Source organism: Apostichopus japonicus, chromosome 23, assembly GCF_037975245.1.
Source record: "Apostichopus japonicus isolate 1M-3 chromosome 23, ASM3797524v1, whole genome shotgun sequence".
NCBI classification, from domain to species: domain Eukaryota; kingdom Metazoa; phylum Echinodermata; class Holothuroidea; order Aspidochirotida; family Stichopodidae; genus Apostichopus; species Apostichopus japonicus.
This window is the reverse complement of record NC_092583.1, coordinates 16,297,056-16,319,586: the sequence shown is the minus strand read 5'-3', so window position 1 is coordinate 16,319,586 and position 22,531 is coordinate 16,297,056. Positions and strand designations below refer to the sequence as shown.

Below are 22,531 nucleotides of genomic sequence, written 5' to 3'. Positions count from 1 at the left end.
CTGTTTACGATCTCTGAATCACACTTACGCTATCTCATGGAACAGACCACGAGCTGTGCAATTGCCCGATGAACTTGTGCACTGACAAGCCGGGTGATTGGCTAGTTCAAGGTTCCACTTGTGCAGGAAAACATGCTGTAGAAAGCACAAGTTAGCTTGTCTTGAAATTTGAAATGTCAGAAATATGTTTCTAAAAGATCTCTTCTTCCAACGAAATTGTATAAACTACTAGTGATGAGAACTCATAGTACAGTTGTGTTAGATCTGACTAGTCATAGACTACCGATTGTGACGTTAAAGAAGATCGAGATAGGGACCAATATGACACAGAGGCCTCTATTGATTTTGAGCTGGAGTCTCATAAATTCACTCTTTAAAGAAAGCTAGACATGCCTGGCTGAATAAACGGAATAAGACAGCGCATATAGAGTAAATTGAAATTAAAGTAAAATACAGACAAGATTAAAGCAGATATTTGAATTGATTTAATTGAAAATAATTCTACTTGATTCTTAAAAAGTTGTGACAAAAACCTTCTTTCTTATTAGTGGTAAATCACTTACAAAAAGAACAACTTTGAAATATTTCAAAAATATTTTGTGCCTCCATTGTTTCAAATGAAATTGGAATGCTCAAACTATCATGCTAATACGCTGTATCAAACTGTTTCTAAGCAAACCCAGAGAGCTGTTTAACTTTATTTAGGCTTTAATAGTTTGATAAGTAGATTTGATGTAATTATTTTATTGATAAATCAAATAAATGATCAATGTATGTAATTATTTTTTCTTGTTAATTCCTTGCAGCTTATCCTACCTGTAGTCCAGAAGCGGACTTCACATGCTCCAACAGTCGTTGTATTTCTAAGGAGCATGTTTGTGATGGCACTAACCATTGCCTTGATGAAACAGCGAGTGATGAAGTTGACTGTGGTATGTAGCAGTATCCTTATTTTTTTAGATGATTCTTATCTATTTTAATCTATTTTTTATGTTTTATCTATATTTTAAATCTATTTTTTTTTCTATTTTTAGTAGAAATAGTGAATGCACAGGCATGGATTTGCTCGTTTTGCTCGGATTTGCTCGGATGGAGGCTGTGTTTAATAAACTTTTCACTGCAACTCACAGTATATATATATCAGTGAAGCTGTGTATAACACTATGCAAAGTTTCTGTGTATGTCCATAAGTAAGCTTAAAGGAAGACAGAAATCAAAGCATCAACTTGTATGTTTGATGTATTTGATAAAGTTCTTTACCTCCGCCGTCCCCTGCCCCTACTTCTATTCCAAATACTACCATCCCTGCCTACATGAAAGGTCAACATTAATTTATTTAATTAGTTATGAAAAAAAAGAGGAGAGTTACTTTGTTCAACCTGTCTTGATGCATTCTGGTGGTGAAAGCTTTTCAGGTCTCCCACGTGACTGGTTTCTTTCTCATGGTGAGATGTTGGGCACATGTTGAAACTGATGACAGTGTCAGTTCTAGCTGGTTTTCTAAAGTGTTAAAAATTTGTTTGTCAGTAAACAACAACATTTAATTAGGACGGATTTGCTACTACTAGTGGTACTGCTTTGTTGCGATTAGATTTGCTCGACTCTGTAAAGAAATTATTAGAAAACAACAGAATCTTGATTTCAATTCGTAATCACTGTATATTATATTTTGTAATGTTTTTGTGGCTGGCTACTTTTGTTTCATATTCTAACAGTGGATCCTGAACCATGTCCGCTGGACTGGAATAGATGTCCCTTTAACAACCTTTGCATCCACAGAACTTACATATGTGATGGGGATAATGACTGTCTTGATGAATCTGATGAAAACCCATTATATTGTGGTAGGTTCCTCACTTGATGATGATGATTGTTTAAAGTATGTTTTGAGCTGATTTTGATCAATTTTTCAATTCTGTAAGAGACTTAACTCCCATAACATTATAAGTCATTAGCTTGACTAGTTAAGCATCAGTTGAAAACTGAAATTAACCACAACCCTGTCCTCTTAAGACAAACAAGGTGTGTGCATAGTTTGGAACTTTGTGTGTATAGCTTTTAAACATTGTAACACAGTTGCTATGACAACACAAACCACTTGGTAGCTGTTAGTCCAAGAAATATGACAGTTATGGCCAAATACTGACAGAGCAACTTTACAAGTTAACAATAAAGCTTATTTCTCAGACAAATAATAGCAAGGATCAATTAATTTTCCTGTACATTTTCCTGTTTATTTCAACATTTTGGTTGCTATGCTTGGTTGCTAAGCATAGTGTTTGAGTCAAGTTAGATTCTTTAGCAGAGATAGCCTTGAACAGAATCTTAAGTCCTCTCAATTTCAGATTCTCACTTCCTATTTCCAATTCAACCATTTTGTACCATAATTATTTCCATTTCATCCTTAAATACAAAAGACCTGTGGCACTCAGTATCAGCGATTACATGGGAACGAGGTAACATACAAATGAACAGAAATAAAAAAACGCTATGAAGCAAGAAAAGAAGACCATAAAAATTAACAGTGTGTGCGTAGACATCATATGAAAGTGGGTGGAAACTTGAGGATTTGGACTTATTTGACAAGGTGTGGAAATGTGTATTTCTATGTCTGTGGCAAACCTGAGACAATCTGTACTAGACATTGAATTCTCTGTCACCAAAAACCTGATTAGTTCACATATTTTTACCATTGGATTTAGGTGAAAACTGGCAAATCTCTGTCAATGTGTGTCAAAATCACACATTTTTCATACAGAATTGCGTCACAGCACAAGTCCTTCAAATTCTTCATTGACTTACACACTGAATCATAAAACTATGTGGCCTACAATACATTGCCCAATATGTCAACTATCTAGCTAGGGGGAGCTACCGATTGACATTACCAAGTGATATCACTCAGTAAAGCTACTGGTAATAACTGTTTTAGTTCGTATATGCTACACCATAGGGAATGTTCAAGTACTTTACCCAGAAATGTTCATTAGAGATCCTCAAAGGAATTCTCAGTGATGTCAGAGACTGCAACATCAAACTGTCAAATTTCGTACTACTAGAAATGACCACTATGTCAGCATCCTCTGTTGATTTAGGGTGTGGCTAGAGGCCCCATGGTGATTCAATTTGTGCAGTGTATTACAATACTCAACATAAGATTGCAATCACTTTTAATTCAAATTTATTTTTATAAATTATTAGCCCATACCAGCATGCTGGTGTGAGCTATTGTTACAGTGCGGCATCTATCACTCTATCACTCTATCACTCTATCTGTCAACAATTGGTAAAACCGCTCCCACTCGCACAGTGTTTGATGGAATTTCATGAAACTTGGACACAAGGACCATTGGGTATAGGGCCATGAGAGATGGTCCAAAATTTGGGGTCAAAGGTTACCTGTGGGCCGTAATGGGCCATTTTGTGGAAATACGCAAAATGCTTCTTCTCCTACAGATTCCATGGTACAATGTTGAGGGTTTGTCACGATAGTGCTATGGTAGTTTTACCTTCAGGGTGTTCATGAATTTGAGATCAAAGATCAACTAGGGGTCCTTTGTGGCCCGGGCCGCGGCCCTATATTTTCAAATTGCCCCTGTTCGTACAGTGTATGGCCAATTATAATGAAACTTGGTCACAATGTTCCTCGGGATGAGAGTTACGAGGGGTGTTCGGAAAATTGAGGTCAAATGTCATTTAGGGGGTCATCGGGGGTCATTCTTTGTAATATTTTCAAATATCTCAATCTCCTCAAGATTTTGATGGATCATATTCAAAGTTGAACTGATGATTGTTGGATTGTGTATGAATAAGGTGATGCCTAAAAATTTTTGGTCAAAAGTTAATTAATTACAATTAATCCCCATTGTTTAAAAAAATCTGAGCCTTCACTTTTTGCCAAAGCTCCTTTAATTTGTCTCCCAGTCCCTGCAGTGTTTGTTTACATTTGTGGTTAAGCTCTGCAGAGGCTGTTAGTGGAATTAAAGCAGGACTGGGAGTTGTTATTAACTGTTGAACTGTAAGCATGAGAGCCCTATAGCCAATCAGCACTTGCCGATTCTTAGAAGTCTTTGAGCCTGAGGTATGTAGGCAGCTTGTGAAGTTATGTCTTGTAGGGAGTGCTTGTTATGTCTGCTAAGGTAGAGGGGAGAAAGTTTAATAGGGTAGGCCAGTGGTATTGTTTGAGAGAGTGGGTAAAATAGGATTTAAAGGGGAAAATAGGAATTATAGCCATTGGTGTGGCCAGGATTCTGCTAACGGAGGGGGGGGGGTTATCCCTCACGGGCCCAAAATTGGTTTTGTGGGCCCTACATTTTTCAGCTCGAAAAGGTATGAGCTTCTGCACCATTGGTGCTCTAGTGTTATTAAATTTACTCATCTGTAAAATGGAAGCTGATTTATTTTTCTTTATTTATCTTTTGTTTTTCTACATGAAGCTTGTCTTAGCAACCTTACGAACTTTGTCAGTATAGAAGTTAACTATTTTAGTATTGAGTACTATGAGTGGTTAATCAAAGTTAACAGAATAATTGTCAAATAGCAAATTTACTTAAAAGTTAACTAACTTGATTACCAGATGAAGCATCAAATTGAGGAAATGATAATATTGTTTTATTTCATCCTTCCTTGCAGCTTTGCAACCTTGTGACCCACCAAATTGGCGCTGTACTGCTGGTAGGTGTATTCCGGGGACTTGGTATTGCGATGGAGATGATGATTGTGGTGATGGTAGTGACGAACCGGAAGTATGTGGTGAGTTGAACCAATCCTAATCCATCAGGTCCTGTTTCATTAATGGAATTTGCATTCGTTGAAATATGGATGGATGGATGGAAAGCATATTTTGTCTAGGATGCCTGTAAGCACAAACTTAATGAAGGCATGTTTCGGTTGAGTTATGATAATTAATGAAACATTTATTGTTGACTTTTAGGTGTTTGCTAAAGAGTCAATGTGAGCATAAAATAAGCATTAAAGAAGCATTCCATGCACATTTTAAACAATTAAAAAATGAGCAATGGATGTACAGTGAATGTGAAAGATATTAAAATATGGTTAAACTGGCAATGAGTTTGGAAGCATAAATACTTATAGATATGAATCAAGTTAAAGGTTACTTGCTAACAGCTATTGTACCTTTCTTGGTGAGAAGAAATAACTGTTACATGTTTAAATAGTGTTTTTACCAATGATTGCAAATTGCATCTGTCATTAAACAGCAAAGTTTGCACTAAACTGGTATGTAGTCTTCTATGATAAGTCATATTCATTATTCTGTTTGTGTTGCCGACTGTGTTGTTACAATAATCGCAATGAGTCAAATTGTGATTAGAATTTGTGAAATTTTTTAGCAAAAGTATACCCAATTACCATTTGTATTCAGTTCAATGATATATACTATACTATATTTTACACTCAGTAATATTGCACAATTTCTTCATTACAAACAGTCTGTCTTTATGGACTAACAAGCTTTCCAAATTATAAGCAGTTTATCTTGAAGGACTCAAACTGGTGAAGACTCAAACTTTAAGGACTTTAAGGACTCAAACTGTTCAAACACAACACTCATTGCTTGCGAATGACGAGCTGTCCAGAATAATAGTAGAGAAAAATTGTTTCATTTTAAAGCAGTCTACCTGTATGAACTTGCAATCAATGAAGCACAAAGAATGACAGTCCCATAAAGTTTCCTTAATCAATCTTGTTTGTTGTCTACAGGTACGGATTCATTCACGTGTGTACCAGGTTATTTTACCTGCAACAATAACCGTTGCATCCCAGAGATATGGATATGTGACACGGATGACGACTGTGGAGATGGATCCGATGAAGACAGGAATTGTGGTGAGCTGTGTTTTAATTTCTTTTGAATCCTTCACCTTCTTTTTTGAATCCTTTATTTTCAAATGCACTGCTGTCATCAGTAAAGAGTAACAGCTTAATATATGAATAATTGAGTGTGATCAGATCAGGTTACAGATACAACTAGACCTCAACAGATATGCTCGCACATTCCCTTATTGGTGCATAGAATTTAGTTAATGTCTTGTCAGAAAGGAATTCAATGATGCAATAACTTGACTGACCTAAAGGGTAATATCCTGGACAGACTCCAAGGCTATACTAAACAGTAATATTCTGAACTAAGCTATCCTGACCAGATATATTCTGAACAGTATCCTAAGCTTTCCTTAACTGTAATATCCTAAGCAGTATCATTATCCTTAGCTATCCTAGACAGTAATATTCTGAACAGTATCCTAAGCTATCCTGAACAGATATATTCTGAAAAGTATTCTATAGTTTAATGGTTATGGTTAAGTGAATATATGCTATGGTAGGTCTTGTGTGCAGTTCAATCAATGCATTGGAGGTAATAGTGAAAGTCACTTGAAAATCTGTAGAAAAAGTACATTTTTCAAAGCCTTGATTTGTTATGGAATAAATAAATAATATATGTATTTTAGGCTTCCCTACCCCTCCGATATACTCCTCGAGGACTGCATGAGCAATGTAACTCTGGATTGTTTCTAAACTATCTGTTAGAGCTGTAGAAATGAGGAGACTGGGTATTATTTTAATTTAAAAGCAGTACTGATACACTCCCCCCCCCACTCTCCCCTCCCCATTCAGATTGGCTATTAAACAAGATTATTTTAGCTCTACGAATTTCTGTTTCCTCAAACTGAGTGGCAATGAAGTGCATATTATATGATGTCATTCATTGTAAAAGATCTTGTGCACAACTTAGGTATCGGATATAAAAATAAATATTGGATATTGCTTTATTTGGGTGAATTCCTCCTTCCTCACAGCTGAAGTAAAATGTTCCTCTCTCCTTCAGTCAGTTTTTGTTTGGTTGTTTGCTTTTTATTGCTTTATCTGTTGAAAAGATACTATATTAAATATACTCCTTGTTCATATTTTTCTCAGGCTTCTATTTTCGGTTTCCAAAACTTACCCCTCCCTCTGTGCAGCTCCAATAACAGGTTAATATCCATATACACATCTGCTTGATTTGTCCATGTAGCTATTGATTTGATACATTGTGTCGCTGCCGGGCTGCTTTTATCTAATTTGATTGCCTTTCAGATGAGCACACTTGCCAAGAAGGTTACTTTACGTGTACTAGGAACAGACCGGGTCGCAGTAGATGCATCCCAGAAGAATGGGTTTGTGACGGAGATAGTGATTGTGAGAATGCTGAGGATGAAGATGAGTGTGGTGAGAATTGCATCAATCAAAATACTACAACCTCATTGGCTATCAAACAAAATACTGTAACCTCATTGGCTTATTTTCATATCAAACAAAATACTTTTACTTCATTGGCTGATTTCCCGTTCAAAGGATTCTCATTCAACACTGGTCCATCTCTTTTTTTTCTTAGTTTCTGACGAAACATTTTATCTTCTACATGAAATTTTGGATTCATCAAGAACAAAATAGTTATACCACATGTGTAATTTAACTGATTGTGTAAGACTTATTTACAGCCTCCAAGTTTCTCCATGAAGGTTATACTCCATGCACAACTTATTCACTAAAAACTCTATAAAAATAAAAACTCTGAAAATCAGTAGAGAAATAATCAATTGTGAACGTAAGTAATTTTCCAATAGATAAAGCAAAAACTTTCGAAAAATTCACACGGAACTGGCATATGGTGCTAAATGCAATTGATGTCATGTAAACAAGGCTCTCTAGTACACCCATTTATGAATATTATACCACATCTGGTACTAAGCAGGGGGAAAAGAAAGTATTTTCTAGAACTTTCCAAAAAAAAGAAAATAATAATATCATCCGTGTATAGCAAATAGCTTAACGACCTCGGTGGTTGCATAACTACAAAAAAACAACTAATTGTGATTGCGGAGTTGACGTTCTCTACAGGGACATGGAAACAATATTCAGTATTTACTCTATCATGCCAAGTGGCCTAAAGCATGAGATTTCAAGGTTTACTTTCATAAAGATGACCGTAGCTAAGGGCTGTGATATTGTGCTATGCTAGTATGGTATAGACTTTGCCTTGTGTATCATGGGGAATAAACAGTTTTGTTCATGGGAGTCAGTTGGCTTGAGGTGTGTTTTATTTACCTAAATGTTATGGGGATAATTGACTTACTTTTCTTGAACGTCTATCATAGATAGATAGATGGTTTATTCAGCCACATGCATAAAAATACAATGGAAATTGTTCAAAACACAAGAGCTCTAAAACAGACATGAAATTGAAACGCAAAACGATGAAACACATATAAAAAGTGATATTGCATGAGTAATAATTACCGGTAGGCTATCGACAATGGTATAAAAACATTGCGATAAAAGTGACGATGTAAAAAAGTACGAATGATAAGAAATATGTACGGCAAGAACCATAAAATGTATACTTGTACGATAAACAGAGCGCTAAGTCAATAAAACAGAATTCAGAACAAATAAGACATAAGATACAGGGAGTGATAAATAAGTTAGCGACTATGATGCGCATTGAAAATCTTCACTGCAGATGGATAAAAACTGTTGGTAAAACGCTTCGAACCTCTAAAAGCTAGTAATCTATTTCCTGAGGGAAGGACATTAAAATGCACAAATGCTGGGTAGGAATGGTCTTTCATAATACAGTCTACACGCCTCAGTGCTCGCTCCTGATATAGTGAATGGAGGGACGGTAGACTAGTGCCAATTATACGCTCAGCACTCCTGATAACTGACTGAAGTTTCCCTAGATCCCTCTGACTCACACGACTAAACCAGACTAAAATGTTTGTAGTTAAAATACTCTCTATAATTGCACGATAGAAATTCACTAAAATAAAATCACTAACACCATAAGATTTAAGAGTCCGTAAAAAGAAGTCTCTGACGTCCCTTCTTCATTATTTCATGTGAATTTTCATTCCAAGACAAATTGTCCATAATGAATGTGCCTAATAATTTAAATGTGTGCACCTGCTCTACAGCAGAACCATTTATGATCAGAGGGTCCTTTGTATTTTTGTTCCGCCTAAAGTCCACAATCAGTTCCTTGGTTTTGTTCACATTAAGAGTTAAGTTGTTATCGTGGCACCAGTTCACCAGAAGGTTTACCTCATCACGGTAGTGGCTTTCATCGTCATCTGTGATCAGGCCAGTCACTGTGGTGTCGTCTGCAAATTTGATGATCCGCGAGTTTGGGTGGACGGCTGCACAATCATGTGTGAACAGGGAGTACAGCAGTGGCGAAAGTACACACCCCTGTGGGGTGCCCGTGTTGAGAACGACAGCCGCTGAATAATTGTTACCGACCCTCACAGTCTGTTTGCGTTCCAGAAGGAAATCCAGGATCCAATTACAAATTGAAGGAGGGAATTTGAAATGTTCCAATAATTTAAAATGTAACTGTGAAGGAATAATAGTGTTAAAAGCTGAGCTATAATCGATAAAAAGTACGCGGGCGTAGGAACACTTCCTCTCCAGGTGAGCCAGGGTCCCATGTAACCATATAGAAATAGCATCTTCAACCGATCTGTTCGTGCGATAGGCGAATTGCGAGCGATCAAAACCTTCGGGTAAAAGTGATTTGATAAAAGAAAGGATAAAACGTTCAAATGTTTTCATCGGTGTAGATGTAAGCGCAACCGGTCGATAGTCGTTCAAGCCAGATACGTTGCCCTTCTTTGGGATGGGTACTATGGTGGCATCTTTGAATGACCGGGGTACTTCTGACGTGCTCAGCGACCAATTGAATATGTCAGTGTAGACGCCAGCGAGTTGTGCGGCGCATATTTTGAGCAGTTTTGGAGTGATGCCATCAGGTCCTGGTGCTTTCCGTTCGTTGAGTCGTTTGAAATTGTTCCTCACCGAGGTCACATGGATGACAAATGGCGCGGTGACATCTGTGTTGTTGGCTGGAGATGGTTGGCTGTTATTATCTTTGTCAAACCGCGTATAAAATTCGTTCAGCTTGTCTGGCAGCTCTGCGTCATCACTATCCGCTGACCTCTTCACCCCTTTGTAGTTGGTAATCTCCCCGATGTTCGCCCATGCTTCTCTCGGGTTTACAGTATCAAACTTTTGCTCAATCAGTTCCTTTTGTGCTCTTTTCGCGTTCCTAATGGCTCTCCTGAGGTCAGACTTGGCGAGGTGGTATCTATCTGGATCAGTGGTCTTAGTCCGATAAGCTTCATCCTTGGCCTTTATTTTTGCTTTGACAGCTTTGTCACACCACGGTTTGTTGTTTGGGTATTGTATGACAGTCTTAGTTGGTATACAAATGTCCTGGCAGAACTTGATGTACGCAGTCACTGTATTTGTGAATGAATGCAAATCATTATCCTCTTGGAACAAATCCCAATTCGTGTCATCAAAACAATCCTGTAGTTTATCGATCGCTTCCCGAGTCCATACTTTGACCGTTCTTTTCACTGGCTTCGTTATCTTCAATAGTGATAGTTCGCATAACTTTGCCGATCCATTTCTGACTGACCTAATTAATCTTAGAGTGGAGCCAAAACAGTTTATTCCATGGAAATTTCCCTGGAAACATGCAAAAAAAGTTAAGAAACAGGTTTTAGACGGGATGGGCTCACGGTTGTTTGGCAAGGTACCTGGGAAAATTCGTAGCAAATGTACGGTAGTCTTTTCGGTGGGGTTATACACTGCATTTGTAATATACATATAATGCATGCTATTCATTGTTAGGCAGTCTAGAAATGGAGCTTTGCCGAACAATGTTTGTTTCTTAATATCGGGAGATTTGTAAGTAAAACTTTTCAAAGATTGTAAGACAGATTAAATCTTCATTTTATTACAAAATATAGCTATGCTAAATTGTCATTGTAAAATTTTCATCAGTTTCGTGACAATATAAATTCAAAAAAGTTGGCAGTATTTTGCATACGCACCTGTGAATTTTTTTATTGCCAGACACGCAAATATACAAAAACACAGTTCTGAACCTGCAGAGAGAGTTATATGACCCTTTTGTGTATATCCCAGACAAAAGTGTCCAGCTCATTGTCTGGTCATCTTATGTGTATTAGAGGCTTAATTTGTGGTCTCATAGTCAGTGCATACAACTGTCCACAGGCTCTTGGAAGCCAGGAAATGTGTGTGTTCAGGCGTGACTCATTACCAGCTGGTTGCTATGCTCATTACACTGGATAGCAACGGCTGGGCCGGCAATGATCGTCTGTTAAATTTGTGAGCCTTCCCTAACTACAACAGTTAAGCTTGCACACATCGTTTTTATTACACATGTGGGTTCAAACAATTGAGCACTCTCCTACTTTGCTAAGTCTTTTTAAGACTTTATAGGAGACCTCCTTTCCCATTGTACACAATTGGCGATAAGACAAATGAATTAAAGTACAACAACAACTTTAATTTCCTAGTGATTAAAGATTATTTGAGGTTGACTGTTGTGATATCTATATGCCAAGAATACTTTGGTATATGCATCCACCATATTAAGTAAAGAAAGTTTTAAATGTTCTCATATGAAATTTGGCAAGAAATCACTAGGACATTTGGCTATCTGATCGTTATTATATTAAGCAATTTAAGTATTTCTGCCTCTGGATTATTATTCCTTTTACTACTGTGCAAAGTCTTGAGATAATGCAGCATTATTTGCTCTAGTAGTCAAGATTATATATAAGTGAATAACTATCAAGTGTTATCTTTCATTGTGAAGCGAGAGTCTCATGTTCTGAGAACCAATTTGCCTGCGACAATGGTATCTGTATTCGAGAGGAGTGGGAATGTGACCATGATAACGATTGTGGAGATACCTCAGACGAATATCCTTCATGTGGTAAGGACAGGGTTTGGGTGAACATTTTATTCATGGTGATGATAATCAAAAGGTTATTTCGAAGTGAGTTAAAAAAAAATGTATTAACCTGTCTGTATTCTGTGTGTGTATTTGCACTTGCTGTAACTGTAACTTGTCATTCAGCCTCTGAAGAAGATCCTGCTAGGATCGTAACGTCAGGCCCTCTTAATATGACACATTCTCTTACATGGACTCGTTTGTGGATAAGCAGTTTGCTAACAGTTTTGTTTTATTTTCATTTATTTTAAAAATTATGAGCACAAAGTTATCCAAAGTTTTGAAGAACGTTCTGTACAAAGAGAAAGAGAAATATCTGAAGGGATAAAGTCCTTATCTCTAAAGAGAAAAATTTCCAGAAGAGAATAAATAAGTGATTTGATAACAAAAATAACCACAAAAAAAAAGAAAAAAAGAAGCAAAATCAAAGATGCATTACCAGGCTGATTTTTTTAATGATCAATTAATTAATCTTGTTATTAATTAATCGATCAATTATCTTGAAAAGCCAATGTTATTTCTAACGTAGTTTGTGATGATGGATTATAACAAAGATTTACGAACACTAATCTTGAATTTGCCTAAAACAACAAAATGGGGGAAAGACATACAAGAAGTAGAAACAAATCTCGATTCCAGTTTGTTATAACCCAACGATTTATGTAAAGCATTCGAACGATGCTTTAAATCATGCAAACTAATTTTTGTCAACTTAAGTTAGGAAAATAAATGAAAACATTTTTGGGTGACATGTACACAGTCTTTTTGAAAGTTTTCAGAAAACTTCTTTTGTTTTTTTGCTGGAAATAGTAAAATATCTAAAAGGTCACTCATACTAATTGAAACATTCTAAGGTGTTGGCAGAATCTATTTCAGCCCCTTCAAACACCCAAACCTTCTATTTTCAGCCCCACCCGACCCTCAAACCCTCTATTTCCTCCACTCACACCATCCTTTTCCAGCAAACAACCCCTCCTCCGAACATTGATCGTAGCAGCAGAACAAATCAAATCTGTCATCCCAGTTAGATAGCGAACAACCAGTTCAAAATGGGCAGGTGGGAATCAAGGTGTTGGGGGAGAAGAGATGGGGGATCTGTGTTAAACTATTGGTAACTTTTTTCTTCCCCACCAGTATACCCTGACTGTGATGATGCTACAGAGTTCTCTTGCGGAAACGGTCGATGCATCACTCTGTCTTGGAAATGTGACGGAGATGATGATTGTAGAGATGGCACCGATGAGGCAGACGATATTTGCAGTGAGTTCAAAATTTATGCAGTCTCGTTATAATCTTCTTGTGTTACGCAAACTAGACAACATTTATGCAGTCTCGTTATAATCTTCTTGTGTTACGCAAACTAGACAACATTTATGCAGTCTCGTTATAATCTTCTTGTGTTACGCAAACTAGACAAAATTTATGCAGTCTTGTTATAATCTTCTTGTGTTACGCAAACTAGACAAAATTTAGTCTTGTTATAATCTTCTTGTGTTACGCAAACTAGACAAAATTATGCAGTTTCGCTATAATCTTCTTGTGTTACGCAAACTAGACAAAATTTATGCAGTCTCGTTATAATCTTCTTGTGTTACGTAAACTAGACAAAATTTATGCAGTCTTGTTATAATCTTCTTGTGTTACGCAAACTAGACAAAATTTAGTCTTGTTATAATCTTCTTGTGTTACGCAAACTAGACAAAATTATGCAGTTTCGCTATAATCTTCTTGTGTTACGCAAACTAGACAAAATTTATGCAGTCTTGTTATAATCTTCTTGTGTTACGCTAACTAGACACACAAAATATAGAAAAGATGGCCTGTTTTCACATTGCCATTAATATTGTATCTATATATGATATATTGCCAAAGATGAAAAAATTGCAATTTTTTCTTCTCTTCAATAATTAGATACTGATCCACCAACCTGTCCTTCAGGAAACTTCAGATGTTCTAGCGGTGAATGTATAGATTATCAACTTGTATGCAATAAGATGAACGACTGTCCTGATGAATCAGATGAATCACACTGTAGTAAGTATTCATGAGCGAAGTCATGAATATATATAAATATTCATAAATATTTATAAATATTCATGCCCATCCTGATCAGTCCACCTAATAATCACAGTCAGGCTTCATTGTTATGAATCAGATGAATCACACTGTAGTAAGTATTCATGAGCAAAGTCATAAATATTTATAAATAGTCATAAATATTCATAAATATTTATAAATATTCATACCCATCCTGATCGGTCCACCTTAAAATCACAGTCAGGCTTCATTGTAATGATGTATTCTATAGAAATTGCATTTCCATGAACAAATGAAAACGCTTCTTGTACATATTCTATTTATCTTTGGTTGGTGTGGATAATTGGGGTGATCAGTCACATGAATTGCAAATAAAGTAACTGAAATCATTATTAATAAGGGGTAGTCATAAATATTCATGCACATCTGATCAGTCTCCAGCAATTTGGAAATCTTTCAATGTTAATACCACTCTACACTGTCCTCCAATATCATTCTCCTAAGCACTTGAACTGCCAGTATGAGTAGTTCCTAATCATCATTGAATAGAAACAGGACAGTCAAACTGTTCATACTGTCGGTACAAGTGCTTTGAATGCAGAACAGTTAAAAGGTAAATTAGTATGATTTTGAAAGGATATTTTGGTGGAAGACAATATAGTATGGAAGAGAAAAATAGTCTGCACTGTTAGTTGAAATTCCCATCTCAAAATCTTGTCTGTAACTCGAGATATGTTTGATTGAATGTAATCTATCTTGAATGGCTAAGCCCTCGATTCTTCCCTGGAGGTGATCACAGTAAGTGGTCGGTGATGACATTATGGGCAGATGTTATTCAAGATTTTTACATCCTATTACAATCTTTTCTGTCGATTCATCCTTAGAAGATGACACATTTGCGATATTCTCTTGTGAATGTTTTCTTTATTTAGAATTTCATCAAATTGAAATATTTATGTATGTAAGAATATCATTTTACTCATGCATTTAATAAAGGAATAATAAAAATATTGTAAAGAATAACAAAGACTTTTGCAGCTTATTTGCCCTGATGACTAAAATATATCTAGTTTCAAATATTTTGAAATAATTTGCTGATTTTGTTTTGTTTGTTCTCAGATGTGGATGAATGTCAGGATTTAAGTTCAAACCAATGTGAGTCTGGGTGTGTAAATACCTTAACGAGTTACTACTGCACCTGTGAAGATGGTAATGTCTTAAATCCGGATCAAAAAACTTGTCGAGGTACGTCAGACATATTATTGTCATTGGTGATAATTTCCACTTTTCATTATTCATTCATTTATTTATTTGTTTGTTGTGATTATTGTTCAATTTTTGGAAGAACAATTATTTTTGGAACAATTTTTGGAAGAACTGTTTATTACAGCATGTTTGTGTGTAATAAAAAAAGGAATTAAAAATGAAACAAAAGTACCAAACAGGCCTACTGTTCCTACTATGTATAAATTTAAGTTTTAAGTGGAACTCACAACGAGAGTGATCTGTCTTATCACAAGTAAGTTTTTTGGTCTGAATTGTGTTCCTTAACTTTATCATTTTCAAACCGAAAGATATTCATTAGGAAGCTTCAAACTGTCAACATTTAAGGCATTGAAGACTCGCTCCAAACCACATGCCCCCTCTGAAAAAGTTAACTTTAAGTTAAGGTTTCTTCTTGTCGCTACAAAATGCAGGCAGTAATGAAACATGATACCTTGATATCTTTTATCTAGACCTGAGATGTCCATCGCTGCTATGTACACTGTGTTTTGGGTATTGACCGTAGCTGTATGTAATGACTGTACACTAGTGTCTAATTACCGACGGTAGCAAGCTGTGTGTGTATTTTCTGGGATTGATGGTGGTGTCTAACACTTTTGTTACAGCTCATTCGAAACTAGGTCAGATTACCGGCATGAGACGTTTCTTTGTGCGCGAGTCTTCACACCCTTTAAAGATTAAAGAAACAGCTTTTAGAAAAGGGATCCAATAGTCTGTACGAAATTTTCTTGCAGTTTTCTCACCTTCACTCACTCATCTTCTCTTTTGTGCTTTGTTTTGTTAGATATTGATGAGTGTAATGAGACCCCCTGGGTATGCAGTCAGATATGTGAGAACTTACCTGGATCTTACATCTGCAAATGTGCTGCAGGATACCAGAGGCTTCGAGATGGTAGTTCATGCAAACACACAGCCGGTTAGTCTGTACATAAGCTATAGGATTGTACAAAACATCATAGGGACACACTCCAAGGAAGCTGGTTAATCTTTACATAGCTATAGGATTGTACAAAACATCATAGGGACACACTCCAAGGAAGCGTTAAACATTATTGATCTTTGTTCAATTGCTGATTTGGGAAATTCTAATTCTCCAGCAAAAATGAACCATTTTGATCAATTCTTTACTCTTTCCTATTTGTACAGATGATGAAGAGAAACTTCTCTTCTCGAATCGATATTATGTCCGCCAGTTGTCAGTAGATGGTAGTCAGTACGACCTAATTTCCGATGGATTTAGAAACGCGATTGCTCTGGACTATGATTTGCAAGACGGGAACATCTTTGTCATTGATACCTCTCTGTCACTGAGTCGAATGAAACTGGATGGCTCTGAGAAGGAAGTAATTCTCTCAGATTACATGGTTGGAGCTGAAGGCATTGCGGTCGATTGGGTTGGAAGGTCAGTGTCTTAATAACATATGGTTACCATGCAGTTTGGACAAGGAAAACAGTAGGGGAAAAAAGGAAAGATCTCTTATCTGGGTCTTGGAAGTCATAGATTTTTGAAGTTCAGTCTAAAAAATGGGGAAAAATCCTCATTTTGAACATTTCTTCATAATATGATACAACTTTCACAAGTAGTGTTTTAAGAACTGTCAGATAAAATTGTTGCATAAACTTAAAGGGCTTAACGTTAGGTGAAAAACCTATTTTTTTATTATTCAGCTCATTGATTGCCCTTCACCCTAAAGTAATGTAAGGGGTTACCATACATTTAGACCTACTAAACACTTATCCTAACGTTTGGTCATTAGTGTATAGGCTTCATAGTAAACTGTTACATGTGTTCTGGGCACATAAAGGTCTGGCATTTGTTTAACTGCATGGGAAGAACCATGCAAGTTTAACATGGGGGTAAGGAGGTTCCTCCAATCGTCTAATCTTTTCCCTTCCTTAAGGTTTTGGTAAAATGCATCTCATGCGTTTGATCCTCCTTTGTTTCTATGACGACTGTCACTACATAGCAACACTTTTATTCAAATGTTTCTGTTACAGGAAACTGTATATTATAAACCGACAACGTCAAGTTTTGGAAGTAACTGAACTGGATGGATCCTTTCGTAAAACAATGATTTATCAAGGATTATTTTACCCAAGAGCTGTGGTAGTGAACCCAAAAAGAGGGTAAGTCTCAATATCTTCTTGTGTGAATTTAGCATACTATGACTTGATAAACCCTTGGTTCTTTCCAGGTATTCGATCACAACAGGTGGTCCGTGATAACCTTTCTTAAAGATCACTTTTGTTTTAAAATCTTGTTGCTTGATCCCTCAGTTGTGATTCATTAGAAATTATTACTTGAATGTCAGTGTTCCATGTATTTAGACTTTCTTCAAATTGCTACCTTATTCTCAAAACATCATTCTTTATGTGTGGATATTATAAAGAAGATGATGTCATTCACTCTGTTTTTGCCAGATGCATAATTTCACCAAATTTAAAAAAATGAAAGTAGAAAATTTTGCAATAATCAACAATATTTCCCATTATGTTTCCAATTATTTTGCATATGAAAGTAAACAAAGCTAAGCTGGTAACAAATTTATCAATATCTGCTCATTCTTAGTATTTTCTTTATGATTCTTGTTCGCAGTGTTGTGTATTGGACTGACTGGGGATTGGAGGCGTACATTGGGAAATCAGCAATGGATGGTTCAACAGCAATTGACAAAATCATAGATAGTAAAATCGTATGGCCTAATGGGTTAACGATTGATTTTCCTGCTCAGAAACTTTTCTGGTGTGATGCTCATTTGGATTTTATTGCGTTAGTAATCCTTCTTCTCTCTTTTTTCCTATTTCCCGCTTGGCTATTTTTTTGTAATCCCTTAGAATGAAAGTTGAATTTGTCTCCAAAAAGATACAGTAATGAGTGAAATTACAAAATTTAAAAGAGAGGAATAACTGTTAATAAACGATTGTCTGCTACCAAAAAAAAAAATTGTATAATGGATGGAGCCTAATATTTTGATATGTTGATATTGTTTCATTCTTCACTCTGGATATGTTTATGTATATTAACCATACTGTTCAGTTTATACTGAAGAATGTTCTTCATTCATTCTCTTATATTGCTGCTTATAATCCTGAAAGAGGAATTTCGTAGATTAAACTAAAATAATTGTATAATGGATGGAGCCTAATATTTTGATATGTTGATATTGTTCATTCTTCACTCTGTATATGTTTATGTAAATTAACCATACTGTTCAGTTTATACTGAAGAATGTTCTTCATTCATTCTCTTACATTGCTGCTTATTATCCTGGAAGAGGAATTTCGTAGATTAAACTATCCAATGAGGGTGTAACAGAGATAATCACCTCCAATAAGTGCTTGAGAATCGGTTAGTCCATTTTTATATTCAATCCATGATATATATTTTTTCCGCTACTGTATCAGATTTTCAGATATGGACGGTAGCAATATGCATGAACTTCCCGGCCAACCGGGCAATGAGATTGCCCACCCGTTTGCCCTGACGGTCTTTGAAGGTTGGGTCTACTGGACGGAATGGAACAAAAAATCTGTGAACAAAGCCAGGAAGTTCTCAGGAGAGGATCAAGAAGAGCTGGTGAAGACGGAACATCGTCCTTTTGATATCCACATTATGCATCCTGCTGTGCATGAAGGTATGCAGTTATTGTGTAAAGGGCCATGCAGTTATTGTGTAAAGGGCCATGCAGTTATTGTGTAAAGGGCCATGCATAAGGTATGCAGATATTGTGTAAAGGGCCATGCATAAGGTATGCAGATATTGTGTAAAGGGCCATGCATAAGGTATGCAGATATTGTGTAAAGGGACATGCATAAGGTATGCAGTTATTGTGTAAAGGGCCATGCATAAGGTGTGCAGTTATTGTGTAAAGGGACATGCATACAGCATGCAGTTATGTGTAAAGGGCCATGCATGAAGGTATGCAGTTATTTTGTAAAGAGCCATGCATAAGGTATGCAGTTATTGTGTAAAAGGGCCATGCATAAGGTGTGCAGTTATTGTGTAAAGGGCCATGCGTACGGCATGCAGTTATTCTGTAAAGGGCTATGCAAGAAGGTCTGCAGTTATTTTGTAAAGGGCCATGCATAAGGTATGTAGTTGTTGTGTAAAGGGCCATGCATTTATTGAGTTCATGCATACTGCATATGTAGTTATTGTGTAAAAGGCCATTATTGTGTAAAGTTATTGTGTAAAGGGCCATGCAGTTATTGTGTAAAGGGCCATGCATTTATTGAGTTCATGCATACTGCATATGCAGTTATTGTGTAAAGGGCCATTATGGTGTAAAGTTCTTGTGTAAAGGGCCATGCAGTTATTGTGTCAAGGGCCATGCATTTATTGAGTTCATGCATAGTTTGCAATTAACTTAGACGGGACTTTTACTTGATATGATTTGATGCATCCCTGTTATTTATCATTTAATATATAAGAAAAGACTTTCCTAGTGTGTGGGGGGGGGGGGGATGATACTATCTAAACGTAGTGTCACAATCGGTTGGCGTGTATCGTACCAAGGAATTTTTGCCAAGAAAGCTTCCCAGATTGCCAAAAATGACACTTTCCAGGAGTTGTAAGTTGCATTTCTTTGTACCCTTCCAAAAACTTTGAGAAGGTAAATTAGATGAAAATTATTCAGTAAAATCACTAAGTTGGGGAAAAGTAGGATTTTGTATTATTTTAAAAATTGTATGACAGGATGTATGTTATATGGATGTTATGATATCATTAGTGACATACTAGCAACCCCATTTTTTTTATGATCCAACAAAAAAGAAATCTAAAATCTAAACCAGTGGTAGTATACTATTTAGGGTTTGTTAAACTACGTTGCTGTTGCAGGTGTGGATGTAGGGTTTTTTCTTGTGTATTTCTTGTTTTTCTAGTGTTATGATGAAATATGTTTTGCTCACCTACTAGATTTACCAAATCCATGTGGTGATAATAACGGTGGCTGCTCTCACCTTTGTCTTATTGGCCTCAATGGAAATTCTTCCACTTGCGCTTGTCCTGACAACTTTATCTTACAATCTGATGGGATAACCTGTTTCCCTAATTGTTCGGTGCAAGAGTATCGTTGCCTTGACAACGCCAAATGCATTCCATTCTACTGGAAGTGCGACGGCTCAGAAGATTGCTCCGATGGCTCTGATGAACCAGATAGTTGTCGTAAGTAGTTTAGAGAAATCTAATCATTTTATTTCAATCCCCATGTCCATGCGATAACTGTGGATGAACACTGTCTGCGAAACAAACCCCTTTTCTGAAATGTTCAGTGGACGAGGAAGTGTTCAGTGGACGAGAAAATGTTCAGTGCACAAGGAGAACAGGTGTATAAATTTTTATACCCATTTGTGCTATTTCTACTGGAACAGTGTCTCTTGTCAACTGTGGTAAGGAAGGATACTGCCACACAGTCATGACTTAACTGGGTTTTCTTTCTTACAATCTTTGTATGCTCAGAAATCACAACAAATGTCATGACAGTGGGCAGAAAAGTAGAATCACATGTTTCATCTCCTGTTGGGTTGCCTAGGGAACATTTTCTAATATCTACTGGCAGAAAATTACAGCTTAATGAATCTGACCATTGTTAACTAACTGAGTTTTATGTACTTATAAAGGAAAGCTTGTTTGATTTAATCTTTCCAGCTGTTCGAACCTGTGACAGAAGGCAATTCCAGTGTGATAATCTTAACTGTACAACCAGCATCCGTCTGTGTAACGGTGTAGATGATTGCGGGGACAATTCTGATGAGGCTCACTGCGGTAAAGTAGTTTCATTCTATTTGGATCACATTTGTCGAAGCAGAAGTTAATTGATTTCAAACAATTTTAAGCTTCCAGATACTGAGGTTCTTAGTTAGTTTTGTGGTATCCATGAGCCCTCCACTTGTTATTACTTGCTTTTTCTTAGCAAGTGTGCCATGATCTTAAGGTTGTGTGAAAAAACTTGTATTTTATCTTCTCTTTTGACTTCTGTGTGCATGATTTCTAGTAAAATCTTGTAATCTCTCCACTTTCGATAAATCTTAAGCTAAATATGATAAAACTATTCACTGTCACACAAGTAGGTGTTGTCCTCACCTCCTGATAAAGAAATGTCACCCGCCTCCCACTCCCCCTGCCATCCCCATACCCATCCCTCCCTTTTCATCCCACCCTCCCCCTTTCGCTATGGACAGCTACATTTGTTATGATTACATTACACCACTTAAGAGCTATTACAAGTTGCAACATTCTTTTTTATTTTTACTTTTATTTTAGATTCTACAATATGTAAGCTATGGGAATTCAGATGTGGTACAGGCAAATGTATAAGTCATCAAGCTGTCTGTAATCAGAGAAAAGATTGCCCTGACAATTCAGATGAAGACCTGGCTGTTTGTCGTAAGTGTAAATCTTCTCCCCTCCAATTCCCTTTCCTCTTCCCATCTCTCTATTCGTTTCCATCGTTATCTGAATCTGAGACTGAATCATTCTGACCATGTATGTATGTATTTTAGATCCTCCTGCAAGCAGGAACTCGCGAAGAAAGCCTCATTGGCTTATCAAAGATGCAAGCTGACCGAAGTCAGTCTCTTAGATTCATATTTAACGTCCATGATTATGAATTGTCAACAACTCTTTAACCGGACGACATACATTAATCTTGGAGTGACTCGAACCGTGAAAACCATGAGACCATGAAAACTATATGTATTGTTAATTCTTCAGCAAAGGTTGTACTGAATATTTCCACTGTTTATTTAAAAAAAAAAAAAAAGCACCACAATTTTCCCCTTCAATTTTCTGTTTCTAATTTCCCGATATATTGTGGCATGTTTACTACAATGGCAAAATTTGATATTTCCCTTGTCGCTACTTATGTGGCTTTCTGGATTGCAGTTCAGATTGTCTGCTTTATCGTGTTTAAGTTACTGCGGTTGCTGACTACCCCCTTCACGAGGAAAATAAAGGTTAATACAGGCATGAGCTTTTTCCGTGAATTCTCGGAATATCCGTGATTTCTTTTCTACCTCAGGGACAAAAACTATTATCCTAACACATTGTAGCATACACAAACTGGAGCCTATACCACAATATTTGCAAAGTTCTGTGATTTTGTGTTTACCAGGCTCATCCCTGATAATAACAAATGCGCAATATTAAAGTTAATAGCTCAGTTGACAGAGAACAACAAATCTGAGTTCCCGATTATAATTGGTTCTAATCCAAAATGTTTAAATCCTTTAAATATTTTTCATCTTGTCACATTTAGAAGCCAGAGAATGTTCTGCTGGTTATTTCAAGTGCGACAACCATAACTGTATTCCAAATTCTTGGGTGTGTGACTTGGATGATGACTGTGGTGATGGCAGCGATGAAATCCATAGAGATTGTCG

General features: G+C 36.6%; 1 protein-coding gene across 3 annotated transcripts in view; it reads left to right on the top strand.

The window, feature by feature from the left end:
- LOC139964780 (low-density lipoprotein receptor-related protein 2-like) overlaps positions 1 to 22,531 on the top strand; it is a 144,372-nt gene that overhangs the window by 107,021 nt on the left and 14,820 nt on the right. For all 3 annotated transcript variants that reach the window (XM_071966743.1, XM_071966742.1, XM_071966744.1), the window contains exons 51-68: positions 807 to 932; positions 1,716 to 1,844; positions 4,633 to 4,752; positions 5,722 to 5,847; positions 7,096 to 7,227; positions 11,690 to 11,809; positions 12,962 to 13,087; positions 13,739 to 13,861; positions 14,984 to 15,109; positions 15,933 to 16,064; positions 16,295 to 16,550; positions 17,147 to 17,275; positions 17,745 to 17,918; positions 18,554 to 18,783; positions 20,067 to 20,315; positions 20,799 to 20,915; positions 21,414 to 21,536; positions 22,408 to 22,530. In XM_071966743.1, the coding sequence (XP_071822844.1) occupies positions 807 to 932; positions 1,716 to 1,844; positions 4,633 to 4,752; positions 5,722 to 5,847; positions 7,096 to 7,227; positions 11,690 to 11,809; positions 12,962 to 13,087; positions 13,739 to 13,861; positions 14,984 to 15,109; positions 15,933 to 16,064; positions 16,295 to 16,550; positions 17,147 to 17,275; positions 17,745 to 17,918; positions 18,554 to 18,783; positions 20,067 to 20,315; positions 20,799 to 20,915; positions 21,414 to 21,536; positions 22,408 to 22,530 (2,661 nt within the window). The remainder of the gene's footprint in view (positions 1 to 806; positions 933 to 1,715; positions 1,845 to 4,632; positions 4,753 to 5,721; positions 5,848 to 7,095; positions 7,228 to 11,689; positions 11,810 to 12,961; positions 13,088 to 13,738; positions 13,862 to 14,983; positions 15,110 to 15,932; positions 16,065 to 16,294; positions 16,551 to 17,146; positions 17,276 to 17,744; positions 17,919 to 18,553; positions 18,784 to 20,066; positions 20,316 to 20,798; positions 20,916 to 21,413; positions 21,537 to 22,407; position 22,531) is intronic.